The 15309-nt window shown below is 39.6% G+C and overlaps 1 protein-coding gene across 3 annotated transcripts in view; it reads right to left on the reverse strand.

The window, feature by feature from the left end:
* The window catches only part of LOC134530827 (MICAL-like protein 1), a 71277-nt gene that overhangs the window by 13547 nt on the left and 42421 nt on the right, over positions 1-15309 (reverse strand). For all 3 annotated transcript variants that reach the window (XM_063366072.1, XM_063366073.1, XM_063366074.1), the window contains one exon: positions 4070-4336. In XM_063366072.1, the coding sequence (XP_063222142.1) occupies positions 4070-4336 (267 nt within the window). The remainder of the gene's footprint in view (positions 1-4069; positions 4337-15309) is intronic.

Raw genomic sequence — 15309 nt, forward strand, 5'->3', positions numbered from 1 at the left:
TTTTCTTTTTTGCAGTTTGCAACACAGCTGAGAGAGACATTTGTCTTTTCTTTTCAATATTGTTAGCAGCCAGCCTCTTGTGTTTAACACTTTCCACATTTTTCTGCAGGTGTCCTTTCTATCCCATTGCAGTGTCGACACATTAATGTTCTTTAATCACTCGCATATAACCCACGATCACGAAATTCGCGCTCTCAAAGTTTGGTGGTTGCTTGAGGTTTAGGCATATTTTACACTTTCACACTTCTGCTGAGAAATATGAAGACTTTTCTATCACAAACTACAGTTTTTATAAAATAGCCACTGTATAGGTAAAACATTTTTAAACAAAAATTATAATTCTTAAACAGAAAACGTAATTGTTAAGTTTGTTTACAGTACGAGAACAAAATAAAACAGTTTGCACAGTACATAGTAGATGCAAGATGAACAGTTGTGCATAAATTATAATTTGCTTTGCGACACAAACGCTGTAACGCACAAAATATCCAACAAAATGGCTGTACATTACTTTTTTACTCTGTAAACGTGCCTTCGAGAGTACGTAACGTATTATTGCACGAGTGCAGTTCGCCAAGAACGTGTCGTATCAAATAAATAATAAAACGTTAACATTAGCAAGTGTAGTCTTTACGTTGATGATGTTATCAATGGTGACAACGGCTGTTTATTCACTTTTTTTAAAGTTACCAAATGGCGATATGTGCGGAATTCGTGGTAAACAGACGTATTTCGCAAAAAAATTCGCGGTATCGGAAATGATGTAAAAGTGAGGAAGAAAAAAAGGCTGAATACCTCGGCAAACGAGTAATGGAAACTTTCCTGAAAGCAAATATTCCGCTAAAAAAACTTGAAAATCCGCATCTGAAATATTTCCTGAACGAGTTTGTTGAAGGTGCTGGTGATATTCCTTGTCTAAGAGAACTAAAAGAAAAGCATCTTCCATCAATGCAGCAAGAGAGAGATGATGTAGTAAGAGAAAAGGTGAAAAAGAAACTGTTAGTAATTCTGTGTGATGAAACTATGGACTCAAGAGGAAGCTGTGTATTTGTTGTGCTATTTAAAGTAATTGATAGCAGTGACAAAATTTATACTGTTGTTGGTGATGTCCATACTCTGGAAACAGCCAATGCCAAAAATTGCTCCAGGGCTATTTTGGATTCCCCAAAGAAGTACAATATTGACTTTGACAACGTGTTAGCGCTTGTTTCGGACTCGGCCAGATACATGGCAAAGTGTTTTGACACACTAAAAGACATCATGGCCGACCATGTGCTTATTGTGAAGTGCTGGGCTCACAAGCTCAATTTAGTCGTAAATGAACTTGAAAAAAACCTCCCTGAGCTTCAGAAGGCTCTTGACAAAGTAAAGTCAGCATTTTTAAACACACGCAAGAGAAAACATTTGTTTAAGAAGTTCCTGGATGAAAAGTTTCCAGGTGAGGACATTCCCCCGTTTCCAATGCCAGTGTTGACAAGGTGGTCTTCCTGGTACGACTCCGCTTCCTACCTCGCCGACAATCTTGAGGCCATTGTTGAATTTTTGACCAGTGATGAAATTTCCTGTATCAACAACACTGGAGTAGAGTACTTCTCGACTGCATCAAGGGATGATGTTAAGTGTGTGAAAATCCAGGCAGTTTTTGTAAAAGAAGTGTGTGAGGCTACTGTACACCTTATCAAGATACTGGAAGGGTCATCATATCCTTGCAGTCACACACTCAGTGGTGAAATCCGCAAAATAGAGCAGGTTTTGCAGCTTGCTAAAAGTGGAAACTTTGGGCAGAAAGTAAATGAGCTCTTGATTGCTTGTGAAAAAACGGTCTTCAAAGGGAAAATCACATCTGCCTTGGTGACAGCAGCATCACATGCATCAACAAAACTCCTGTCATTAAAGGCAGGTGGTCCTTCTCAGAAATTTTATCAAAATGTTGCTGTATTTGATCCCTCAGAAATTGTGCTCGAAAGCATCTCTCCCGAACTCGGCAAAAAGTTGAAAAAGCTGTTCTTGCTCTCCAAGCTCTGCGAAGACAATTTACTTCAGGGGTACAAGGAACTGCAGTTCCTTGTGCAAACAAAGTTGAGTGAAAACCAAACTGTTGACATTGTTTCACTCCTTATGGCGGTTTCAGTGAACCATCTTGACTTTGCTCGTGCTCGTCTGTCTGGGTACCATGTGCTAACGTTGACTGTGAAAAGTTTTTTTTCTAACTACAAAAACATTCGAAGTGATAAGCTTCATCGTTTGAAACAAGAAAATGTTGAAATGTTCACTGCAATTTATTTTGAAAGTTAAACTTCGCTGTTTCCTCAGACATAGACATTATGTTAAAGATAAAATATTATTCGCCAAGTGTTTCAGTGAATTACGTTGTTTTTACAAGTATTTGCTAAGGGTTGTCTGTGTATTTTTTAAACTTTTTTTTTTTAGTAATTATTTGCAATAACTGAAATGTTACTGTATTTGCTAAGTTTTCATATGTACAGCGAAACCCCTTATTTACGTTACCGTTATTTACGTTTTCCCGTTATTTGCACTATATTCTTCAGGTCCCGTTTGGTTCCCATATAGTCCAATACAATACTTTCCCGCGAATTACGTCTCAAAAATCGAATCAATCCCGCTATTTACGTCACGTAACAACCATAAACAACCAGAAAATACCGTGGAGCTAGTAGGCAATGAACATTTTAAATAACAAAATATACATATTTTATAACATGAAAAGTTGCTTTTATTTCTAAACATGTAATAATTTAAGCCTAGGCGTGTAAAAGTACGAGTAATTATAGCAGGAGACAATCTAAAATGCACGAGGGAAAAACGTAAACTCATGAATGTACAAACATGGCTGCTTTTAAGTTCTGATACTGTATTTATGTCACAACTTAGCCGAAATACTGGTACGAGACATAAACTTCACAAGATAAAATGAGCGGTGTCTTGGTAACTGTTTTATACGTCTTTTATAATTTGGGAAGTATTGTACAGTTGACGCCATATTTTTTAAACTAACCATTTATTTCTGGGGATCGTAAATAATTAATTATTGGTATCAAGACATCATGATAAACGTAAACTTGAACATGTCACGGCAGCGAGAAAACTGGTGCGTATACCAATAAATTGGTATTAGAACTGGATAAAATTGGTACACGGGAGGTGGAGCTTATATTTTTTTCCGCTAAGCTCGCATCTATTGGTTGGCGGCTGATGGCGTCATGAGTCTGGGCGGAGCATAGAGTGCGCATGCGCCGCCGCGTCGTTACAGCAGCTGACCAAGTACAATGACCTTTCTCCGCGTTTGGCGCGCTATTGACGGTAAATATTCATCAATTTGCGGCCTTTTCTTAAAAATTTTTTTACTGTAAGCAATGTGTATGTAGCCCGTATTTGTTATAAACCCTGCCGGTTGCAACTGTATTTATAATTTGGAGAGGCAAATAATCTCCTTGAACAGCTAAAAAAGCAAGCAGAAGAAAATTTCAAATTTATTTTTTAGGAAGTAATCAGAAAAACATTTTGGCTTTCATTCTTTTTTTATTTTTGTCAAATGTGGTAAATTAATAATTGATTAAATACTAAAGTAAAATTTGTTGTTAGTGTGTTTGTACCTGCATTGTAGTATGTGCTATTAAACAAAAGGAAAAAAATTCTAAATAAGGTAAACTGTACTCCTTTTTATACTTTTCCCTTTATTTACACTTTCCCGCTTTTTACACTTTTTTACTTTGTCCCCATGAAAAGTGCAAATAAGGGGTTTTGCTGTATTATGTTGTTTCCTTAGTTAAAAAAACCACTTCTCCATTTATTAATTCACTTAATTGGAACATCAGAAGGTTAAAATTGTTTATACATCACGAGAAAATTATTGCGGAATCATTAAAACACTTAATATGAAAACACTGATTTTCCCTTCCTGAAAGTACCGCTTTCTGGGTTTGAAAATACTGCTTTATGCCACTGGAAAGTACCGAAAAATTCCCTATATATTGAATACTCAGTGCCCTCTTCTTTAAAATACGATTCTACACTATGTCTTGTCAGTCAGGATGGGACGAGGACCGACCTGCGACATCGACAGAGGGTAGGGGGTCGGGGTCCTGGTCCTGGTTGTTGTCTAGGAGGGCGCGGATGGTCTGCTCCAGTTTCACGCCCTGCCGCTCCAACCCCAGCTGCTGCACCTCGATGTCTTCCAGCTCCTGCCGCACCTCCTTCATGGGCATGGCGCGGATCTGCCGTCGCTGGGGCACCGGTCGCGGCGGGGCAGGGCCCTTCTTGCGCTTCCACTGCCCCGCCACGCTCTTGTTGGGCGCCACCACCGGCCTGGCCTCCTCTGCAACCAGCAGGCAGCCGTGAGCTTTCCTAGGGACGCCTCCAGTACAGCTACGATAGAACTCTACGTACTTATACGGCATCGTTGTGCTGTCATCATAGCAGGCTTCAAACTAATGTATTTTTCAGCGCATGTGATCAGCTAATGAATGAACTAAGGCTAAACGTCTCTTTAACATCAGGTCTGAAACTAACGGGAATAAAAATTGGGATTGTCTCAATGGAAGGAAATTCACTCATAAAATGTATTTGAATATTGCATATCACAAGTGGATAAGCAAAGTTGTGCTACTCTTACCCCAAGACCACATAGCCTCACATCTACTATGACACAGAAAATTTATTTTTCAATTGCCATTAACAAAAAACTGATCTTGTTTTACATGCATGCTGTCTTGTATACTGATGAACTACATTATACACTATTAGACAATAATTACGTGTCAATAAATTAAATGAGTTTTGGCCAGAGTTGGGAGTAAACATTCACCGATTCATTTTCTTCTCCACAGAAGCTTCATGCCTTGGCAATCAAGTGCACATACACTAAGAATAATTTTGAGTCTCTAAAAATTAATGTATATACATACCCAAAAATACTACAGTTAAAACACTCAAAAACAAAAAATCAATTAAATTGACGTCTGCCCGCCCTTCCTATATTAAATATCACGTTACTTTACGTCATAAACCCAAAACAAGTTTTAATAAGTTCAGAAGCAATTCAGGGAAAAAGGTATTTCGGCAGTAGGCCTACTCACGTAATATGCGGCGACGAATTTGTGCGACGTCGTAGGTTATAAACAAAGCGACGAACAATAGAATAATTCATTAAAGCAACCAACCATTTTCGCCCTTTATTTTTTACGTCGCTATTGTCATAGGATAGGTGACAGAATCAGTGTGTGTTGGGCTCCACTCTTCTGTGGTGTGATTGGCCACTCGTAGTGGAACCACTTTTCTGTAGTGGTACTACTGCTGCTATGCTAAATACACAGATAGCGGGTAGTATTGTTAAGTAACAACAATATATACTTGTCATTTACTTACTGAAGTTTAAATAATAAATAATTTATCCATGGATGGTTATGGCTCTGGCGAAACTAAATATATTCTTTAATTAATTTTAAAAAAATTCAAATATGGGCGCCACCCTTATGCACTACGTAAATTACTTAATAGTTTAGAGATCATGTAGTATTACACACAAGGGAAATATTAAATATTCTCTCACTATAAATAAAAAAAACCTTCACAAGATATGGAAATAAACAACAAACCAATTAAAATTATAAAGGACACACACACATGCACTGTAAAATAACGACATATAGACTTACGATTAATATAAATATTCTTTAATCAAATAAAAGTATGTTTTGTCTCTAATCAATCCAGTGGTATGTTGTTTTATATTTGATAAAATTACAGGAGTTAGGTTGCACACATGGTAACATGAAACAAAAGTTCATATGGTCCAAAATAAAAAAATGTTTTGTTGCAAATCTCGATTAATAATAAATTATTTACGTGAGAAAATAATATTTATTTAAAATGTTCGTTATTAAAATTAGTTTTTATTTACCGCGGCTGAAACTCATTGAATATTTGCGGTAGAGCATCTCGAGACATCTGTCTCAGTTCACCTCTGGGTGATCGAACAAAAGTCAAGTATGTAAAACAGGATGCGTGATTGTTTTAATAAAAAATGTTTATCTCCATATGATTTTATAATAGCTCAACAATGAAACGTAATATTTGAAAGTCCGTCGGCAAAAATCACGATGTATGTATGTAGTGAACATTCAAATTAGCATGGCATCATGAGTCGCTGGTTACTCACGGTAAAACACACCTCAGTACACGTCATTTAGGACGTGCCCTAGTCAAATAACATATACTTAAGATGTAAACGACGTTTCAAAACATCCTGATCGTCGGATGACCTATCCAGCTATTCATCTTCATTAGTTTTTAAGGGAATTTCAACCCGGCCTATGCAGCCATCATCGCCGTTAATTTCAGACTCTTTTTCGTTAATTCTGTAGTGACGCTTATCTTAAGTAACCACGTCGCTGATTGGCTGAATCACTAAGATTGTTGACTTAATTACACGTTCAAAATCACTCACAGACAATTAACAAAACAAATTAATACATCACAATTCCTTAAATTTAAAATAGGATTTTACAACAATGGAAAATCTCTTATGTAATTATTAAATAAAAAGTTCAATTTGCCGTTTTAGGTCCAATGTTCCCTAGAGGGGTCTTGTTAATTGAGCTTCGGCGTCACTTATATTACACCATAGAGAATGGTAGTTGCAGATACGTCCAAAGACGTGAACACAGAACAAAAACATAAAATGTCAATAAATAATAATAATTAAAAAGTGTTATTTAAGTAAAAGAAAACACTTTCTGTGCGTATGACAGTCATGTTTCAGCACAGAATTGCCGCCCTTGATAAGCATAATGTGTTGCAGTTTTCAAATTTTTAAACAAGACACGATGTGCTTTTCAGTTGAACACTCGCTGCTCGAGTTAAATAAAAAAGTTAGTTGCCAAGCAACGACTCGCGCAACACCCCAAAACGATGAAAGAAAGAGGGGGAATAAAAAAACTTTGGCGCGAGAAAGGACACCTGTCCCGCACCCCTCTCCTGATTCGTGGACTAGCACCTCAGTACGCGGCACTCCGTCACAGAGTTCAGACCTGCGCTGGTCTTCGGTGTATTTTCGCGGGAAAACTTGCAATCTTGTTGAAGTTCTCAGCATCATCAGTCCTGGAAATAAGTTGGGTTGCAGTGGCACTCGGAGGATAATACTTACAGTAAGTATTCGTCGCAATCACAAGGGAAATGTGTGAGAAAAATGTACATGTGGCATAACAATGGAACTTTATCCAGGTCATCACTGTAGCAGTGGATCGGCCTCCATCCGTGGTGCTGGCAGCATCCTGTGGAAGGCGAACCTGGGACCATACATCACCGGGTGGTGATTCAGCTGCCCTTGGACATCCCTGCCGACCAAATCAGCGCGAGACGTCGGCTGACGTCACAGGCGCGCGGCGGCGACGAAATAGCAGGCGGGATCACAGCCACCTGCTCCTGCTGGGGTAGTGTCTCGGCGCGACACCTGCCGCCCTGGTACTGGCCCAGTGCGTGACGCGACGGAGCACCGCGGCGCCAGCGCATCGTTCGCAGCACACGTCATTGTTAGGTACACTTCCGAAGGAATTCGCGTCTCTGTTCGCTCCTATTGTTGAGTGTAATCACTACACTCACTTAACTTAAACCTCTCATTCGTAAATCAAAGTTTATCAATTATAACATGTGTGATCGTGCACTTGCAAGCACGAGTGTCTGCAGGCCTATCAACTTCTTATCTTGCTGCTATCATACCACTGGATTAATAAAGATACTAAAATATTAATGCGTAAATGTAAACAAAATCATTTAGATAGATCTCGGTTTGTAACCTAATAACAAGAACAATATATTAGCTTAATTAACAATAAGCTCATTAACCATGAATAACATATCTCTTGAAAGTTTTAAATTCAAGTTACCATAACTTTGCAGTAATTAACTAGAAAAATTAATACATTTCTCATATTGTAAAAATGTGATTTTCACAATGTTCAATTGCATGCAGCCTAAACCTAGTGCTGCCTGTATGTTTCACAATACCATTACACATATCAACTTCATGTAATCTTACATCTACATTTCATTAACAATTCATAAAAAAAATTACAATTCACAATTTCATATCATAACATTTACATTACATTTATGTACAATGTTACAGGCTGTTATTATGATAGCCTGATTTTAATAACATTTTAAAAGAGTTTTTTTTTTAAATTCTTTAAACAAAATTTGTTTTTAGCTAAACAAAGTAACTTTTAGCTAGGTAACAAGACTGTGTGAAAGAAATCACACCATATGTTCTTTTTCTTGCTTAATGTTCATTCGCCTCCTTTTCTTACAGGAACAGACGAATTCTCTTGTATTTTTTTTTTCTTTTCTTATCTTATAACAGTCGTCTCGGCGAGTGAGTAACTTGAACATTTTTTTATCTGACTGGTGGTTTCCAATTGCACTCTGGCGACTATCGGAGCAGATCAGCTGTTCAGTGCTCTTTCATTTCATTTTCATTTTCACGGTGTTTTATCGACCCGCAGCGGGCTTCGCTGGGTCGGAAATTCACGTTCATTTTTCACAATTATATTCCTTACAGGAATTGAGCATTGTAATGTATCTGAGGCTCCTAGCCTCAGTGTAAATAGCAACATGCTATATTATCAATTGTAAACACAACATCATATGTTTCGCAGGATAGCTTGCAACAGCTCCTGTTAAGTAGTACATTTTTCATTTTCTATTTTCTCAGAGCTGAATTTATATTTTGAAAATAATTTATATTTTCTTGAATTTCCGATTTTTGCTTGGAGGAATGTTTATCTTGAAGTTGATTTATCTTGAGGCTTGTGGACACTCACTGCAAGAGCGTGTTATCTCGCGACATAGGATTCTACACAGTGTTTTTCAGGTCAGCCTATACCAAGATTTTTTTTTTTTTCTTCAAAGAAACTAAAATACATAAACAAACTTCGAAAAATCGAGTGATTCATATAATGAAAATTTATAAATTTTCTGTATAGGGTCCTTTTCAAAATAAAACTTCATATAGATGTTTTCTGCAAATTTTCTTGTTATCATTTCATAGCAGATCAGCATACCCCCTTTTTTTTTTTTTCTTTTAACCACAAACATAGGAATAACACCTAATTAAATTCAACACTACTAACAGATTGGTTTTGTATGCGAAATGGATGCATACTTTTCTAATCAGTATCCTCAAGTGATACCAACCTAAAACATCAGAACAAAAAAAAAATACTAATTCCAATTTCATTAGTATTCTCATATCAAACCAAAAATAATATATCTATTTTCATCTTAAATTGTGGTGATCTCTGCAAGAAAAGTGTTACAGTGCAACGAAATATCAACTGGAATAACCTATAACAAGGTAACCTAGAATAATTTTGCTTGTAGTTGCAAAGTGTTTTGTGCTTGTAGAACTGCTTTGCATGCCAGTGTTTACACATGTGTACACAGCTAGGTGAAATAACATCTCACATGTATTTTGTCGAGCACCGTTACACTCATGTCTTCTTGCTAGATAATTACATAGCTCTTCACAGTAAATAGGGCGAGTCTAGTGCTTCCCAATATGTGTTAGTGTTAGTGGGTCAGTACCCAAATCGAAGAATACATTAGCCGTAAAATACTCAAATAATTTATACCCATAATAGCTTCACTGGCTACTCAAAATCCCAGTGCGGGTGGCATGTCACTTCACCTCGTCACAGGACACTGGCGGGAATTACACTTCCGCTCTTACGCAAGGGTATACTCAACTGCTATATTACGCCTCTCCTGGCGTACCATATACGTAACAACATAACACATCATAAACACGGGGATTACATGGCTCTTGTGCTAGCCATCACATACAGACTGCTCTCAGCTGTTACTCCAGCTTACTCGCTCACATGACAATGAGGTAAACATTAATTAGTGCTTCGACCAACATTTAATTTGCAGTGGTAGGGTTCTTATATTCCCTCAGCTGTGCAATGTTGTAACGGCCTATTGACTGGCCTGTTGATGGCTCGGCTAAAGCATAGCAATTCTCATGAGTGGATCCCGTAATAACATATGGACCATCAAATAATAAAAACAATTTCTTAGTTACATTTTCCCAAGCTCTGCTCACTGGATTAGTTTTCTTGAGCACTAGGTCACCAATTTTGAAGATTGCTAATTTAGATGCGGGGTGCCTTCTCTTGCGGACTGCAGCTTCTGCTGTAAGCTTCTTTCTTATAAATTTTTCCACCTCTTCACCAGTGGGTAACACTTCCTCCTCTTGCTCTTGACTCAGTCGGGGCAGGTAGATAGGGTCGATCGCCTCAGACCTATCCAGTTAGTACAATGTGCTGGCTGATACTCGCGCATCCTGCGGGTCTGGCACATTTCTGTTATTATTGTACCATGTACTGGTACCAGCTGCTTCCTGTACTGCGGACTTAAACTCTGCTGCAACAGGGTTTTCCAGCAGATAGCGTGGACGTGCTCCATGCTGATTAGTCACTTCAGGTTGTTGGCTCTGGCGAAACGTCCTGTTGGGCGACGCCGGTTGCTCAGATGGGTGGCTGTAGTGGGGCTTGCCTCCACCGCTGTCTGTCGTCTTGGGGCTTCGGTAGTATGGCAGGCGGGAATCTTCACGCTGGTCGTGGTACTGTCTCTCCTTCATCCTACGGTGTTGGTTGTAATAATTCTCCCTCTCGTCATCGGATGAGGCACGACGACCGTAGTTGCGGGACTCCCTGGGTGGCCGTTGCTCCGGCGAGTATGACCGCCTTCTCTCTTCATACCGGGCACTCTTCCTGGCTCGTTCTGCCCCTTCTTCCCCACTGTGGTATCCCTTGTTGCTGGGCCACCAGGTACGCTTCCTGTTGTAGTGTGCCCCTTTGTATCTATTGTGGTAGGGCCCACCGTTACCACGAGGTGCTTCCCCCCTGGCTTGCCAGCTCATGTAGTTTACTGCGGCCTGGCGTTCTGGTTTCTGTTTACCCTCGCGTCCTTGCCAGTAAGGGTTGACCTGGTGCTGCTTCTGGTGAGGTAGTGCTCGTTCTGCCTCCTCTGTCCTGGGTGCTACTCGATCCAGTTTCTCGAGCTTATCGTAGTTTAGCAGTCGATCACGATAGTGTAGGCCAGACAACTGCTTCTGGTATTTCAGTGGCAGCTGTGTCAACATGGCAGCCACAAACTCCTCATCGGTCATAGGGAGATCCAAATACCTTGTTTTGTCATACATGTTAGACAAATGTGCCTCCAGAGATGTGCCCTTCCTTGGGTCGTATTTCTCTGTATGGAGTTGTGCCCTCAGATTACTCTGGATCCTGATGTTCCAGAATTGCAGTTTGAACAGTTCCTTAAATTGAATGAAACTATGTGTATTGGTGCTGGTCAGCTCCCACCAATAGAATGCCTGACCTTTCAATGCGTTGTGCAAACATTTCAAAACCTCTCCATCGGTGAGGTTAAACATAGTCACATATTCCTCGAATTTTCTGAGGAATCTCATAGGGCTCTCATTTGCCCTGCCTGCGAAAGTAGGCATGGCCTCTGCCCACAGTTTTGCTGGATGGTGCATCAGAGCTACCGGGTCCAGATGGCGCTCTGTTGATGTGGTAGTTGCCCTAGGTCCAACTGCTGCCCTAGTCTCTACAGTCTGCCTGGGTAGTGATTCTGTAGGATATGTGCTGTAACTGCACCCAGGTGTGGTGTCCAGTGGTCTACAGGTACTAGTAGGAGGTACTTCAGTTGCTTCTCGCTGTGTCCTACCAGTTGCGTCAGGTGTAGGGCTCTGACTTACAGTCAGATTCTGCAAACAATCTCGCAGGCTAGAGGTCGCCACCTCTATGTCCTCCAGCCTGACCTCGAGTTGTCGAGTCTGTCCATGCAGCTCGTCCCTCATACTGACTTGACTGCGCTGACAAAATTCCCTCAGACCTTGTTGCTCTAGGGTCACATTTTCACGGATGGCTAGTAGTTGTGTTTCCAATTCACCTACTCGTTCAACTGTCTGAGACACCCTCTCCACTACCTGGTTGATTTCCCTCTGTTGCTGCACTAACTTTTCCTCTATGCTCCGTTCCAGACTTTGTACACTGGAACACGTGAGGTCTAGTTTTGTCTCCATCTGCTCTGCCTGTGTTGTGAGTTGCGACATTATCCTATTTTCAGACTGTTTAGTGAGCTGTGCAGTGTGTTCAGCTTGTTTGGCGAGCTGTTGTAACACCTGCTGTAGCATCTGTGTCATGTCAGGACTTGACGTGGACATGCCTGGCGTAGTCGTTGTTTTGTCCTGTTCTAGTGTTACACTTCCTGTGAGAAGAGGTGACATTGGCCGCCCTAACCTCTCACTATGCTGCGTGTGTGAGTGTGGGGGTACATCCATTATTCTTGTCTCTGGCGAACTACATTCCTCCATGGCCGATGATGTGTCGCTGTCAGAGCTGTGATTCTTAGGACACTCTTCACATATGCTATTGGCCCTACTCCTTAAATTATATGTTTGCTGAGCCATTGTGTTTGACCTCCAACAAATTAAAATTTTCAATCACAACAAATACCCTGCTTACTTGACAGTTCAATGAAATACTTGTTTGTATGTAAACAAACCTATTAGCTTTGATATAAACAAATCTGGCCCCACTAGTTGGGTTGCCAATCTTCTGTCATAGGATAGGTGACAGAATCAGTGTGTGTTGGGCTCCACTCTTCTGTGGTGTGATTGGCCACTCGTAGTGGAACCACTTTTCTGTAGTGGTACTACTGCTGCTATGCTAAATACACAGATAGCGGGTAGTATTGTTAAGTAACAACAATATATACTTGTCATTTACTTACTGAAGTTTAAATAATAAATAATTTATCCATGGATGGTTATGGCTCTGGCGAAACTAAATATATTCTTTAATTAATTTTAAAAAAATTCAAATATGGGCGCCACCCTTATGCACTACGTAAATTACTTAATAGTTTAGAGATCATGTAGTATTACACACAAGGGAAATATTAAATATTCTCTCACTATAAATAAAAAAAACCTTCACAAGATATGGAAATAAACAACAAACCAATTAAAATTATAAAGGACACACACACATGCACTGTAAAATAACGACATATAGACTTACGATTAATATAAATATTCTTTAATCAAATAAAAGTATGTTTTGTCTCTAATCAATCCAGTGGTATGTTGTTTTATATTTGATAAAATTACAGGAGTTAGGTTGCACACATGGTAACATGAAACAAAAGTTCATATGGTCCAAAATAAAAAAATGTTTTGTTGCAAATCTCGATTAATAATAAATTATTTACGTGAGAAAATAATATTTATTTAAAATGTTCGTTATTAAAATTAGTTTTTATTTACCGCGGCTGAAACTCATTGAATATTTGCGGTAGAGCATCTCGAGACATCTGTCTCAGTTCACCTCTGGGTGATCGAACAAAAGTCAAGTATGTAAAACAGGATGCGTGATTGTTTTAATAAAAAATGTTTATCTCCATATGATTTTATAATAGCTCAACAATGAAACGTAATATTTGAAAGTCCGTCGGCAAAAATCACGATGTATGTATGTAGTGAACATTCAAATTAGCATGGCATCATGAGTCGCTGGTTACTCACGGTAAAACACACCTCAGTACACGTCATTTAGGACGTGCCCTAGTCAAATAACATATACTTAAGATGTAAACGACGTTTCAAAACATCCTGATCGTCGGATGACCTATCCAGCTATTCATCTTCATTAGTTTTTAAGGGAATTTCAACCCGGCCTATGCAGCCATCATCGCCGTTAATTTCAGACTCTTTTTCGTTAATTCTGTAGTGACGCTTATCTTAAGTAACCACGTCGCTGATTGGCTGAATCACTAAGATTGTTGACTTAATTACACGTTCAAAATCACTCACAGACAATTAACAAAACAAATTAATACATCACAATTCCTTAAATTTAAAATAGGATTTTACAACAATGGAAAATCTCTTATGTAATTATTAAATAAAAAGTTCAATTTGCCGTTTTAGGTCCAATGTTCCCTAGAGGGGTCTTGTTAATTGAGCTTCGGCGTCACTTATATTACACCATAGAGAATGGTAGTTGCAGATACGTCCAAAGACGTGAACACAGAACAAAAACATAAAATGTCAATAAATAATAATAATTAAAAAGTGTTATTTAAGTAAAAGAAAACACTTTCTGTGCGTATGACAGTCATGTTTCAGCACACTATAACCACACATATTAATGTACTGCAGAATATAATAGTAAATATGGACGAGTTATGTAAACAAATGTATATTTTTCTCTTGCCACAACTAAACATGTACATTGTGACGCCATCTTGTGACCGGTGATCTACCAACTGTATTAATATTTTATAATAGTATAAATTTAACTAATTAGTTGTGAAAGCAAGTTTAAATACTTTTTAATACATAGGATTAAATATATATGTATTTACATATAATTATTTATGTCAAGTTTATCTTTTCTTTCTAATTATTAATATCTAGTTTATACTTCCACCACCAGGGCAGGGAAATTTCTGCGAGATTCATGCGCGCGCATCTCATCCCTTCCAAAGAGGAGTTAGTTCGCCCCTCCCTTCTTTTTCTTCGTTCCCACGCATTTCTCCCTATATAAAGGCGAGGTCATCCACCTGAAAGTCAGTTGATCGGCCCGACGGCCAGTGAGGCTGGAATCCGCCCACTGGCCATAGGACGATCATAGGGGGGAGCAGCAGAACGACTGGCTATCCGTTTTCTGCTGCTCGCACCCCTCCTTCGCGAGTCAGGCCATCCGAGGACCTATCTCGGCCTAGGGAATTTGTCTCCCTTCCCCCTCCCCTTTCTTGACGATAGGGTGTACCGTGTATCAATCCAGTGTATGTTGTAAAAGCCGACGCAGGCGACAAATTGAACTGTTTGGACAGTTCAGGTCAATAAAAGTTCCGTGTAAAATACCGACATTTTTCAATGAATAGTTTAGCCCCATCCCTCACCCCACTTGCTATTCGCCTGCAAACCAGCCGAGTGTGAATCCTGCCGCAAGATCAGCAGCTCGAACTTCTCCACCCGATACCTGGCTCTCACCCAAGAGGGCTCGGTGCGAGAGAAGAGAGGAGGAGGATCATCATTCTGGCGCCCAACGAGAGAAGAGGAGACGGGACCACCACATCTTTCTGGCGCCCAACGTGGGGCCAGACCAGCAGTTCGACCTCCTCCACCCCTGCTGGCTCTCTGTCAAGAGGGCTCGGTGCGATAGAAGAGAGGAGACAACCACAACATACAAAACCAAAAGAAGCATCAAAACT

The sequence above is a fragment of the Bacillus rossius genome, chromosome 3 (genome assembly GCF_032445375.1).
Source record: "Bacillus rossius redtenbacheri isolate Brsri chromosome 3, Brsri_v3, whole genome shotgun sequence".
Classification (NCBI taxonomy): Eukaryota; Metazoa; Arthropoda; class Insecta; order Phasmatodea; family Bacillidae; genus Bacillus; species Bacillus rossius.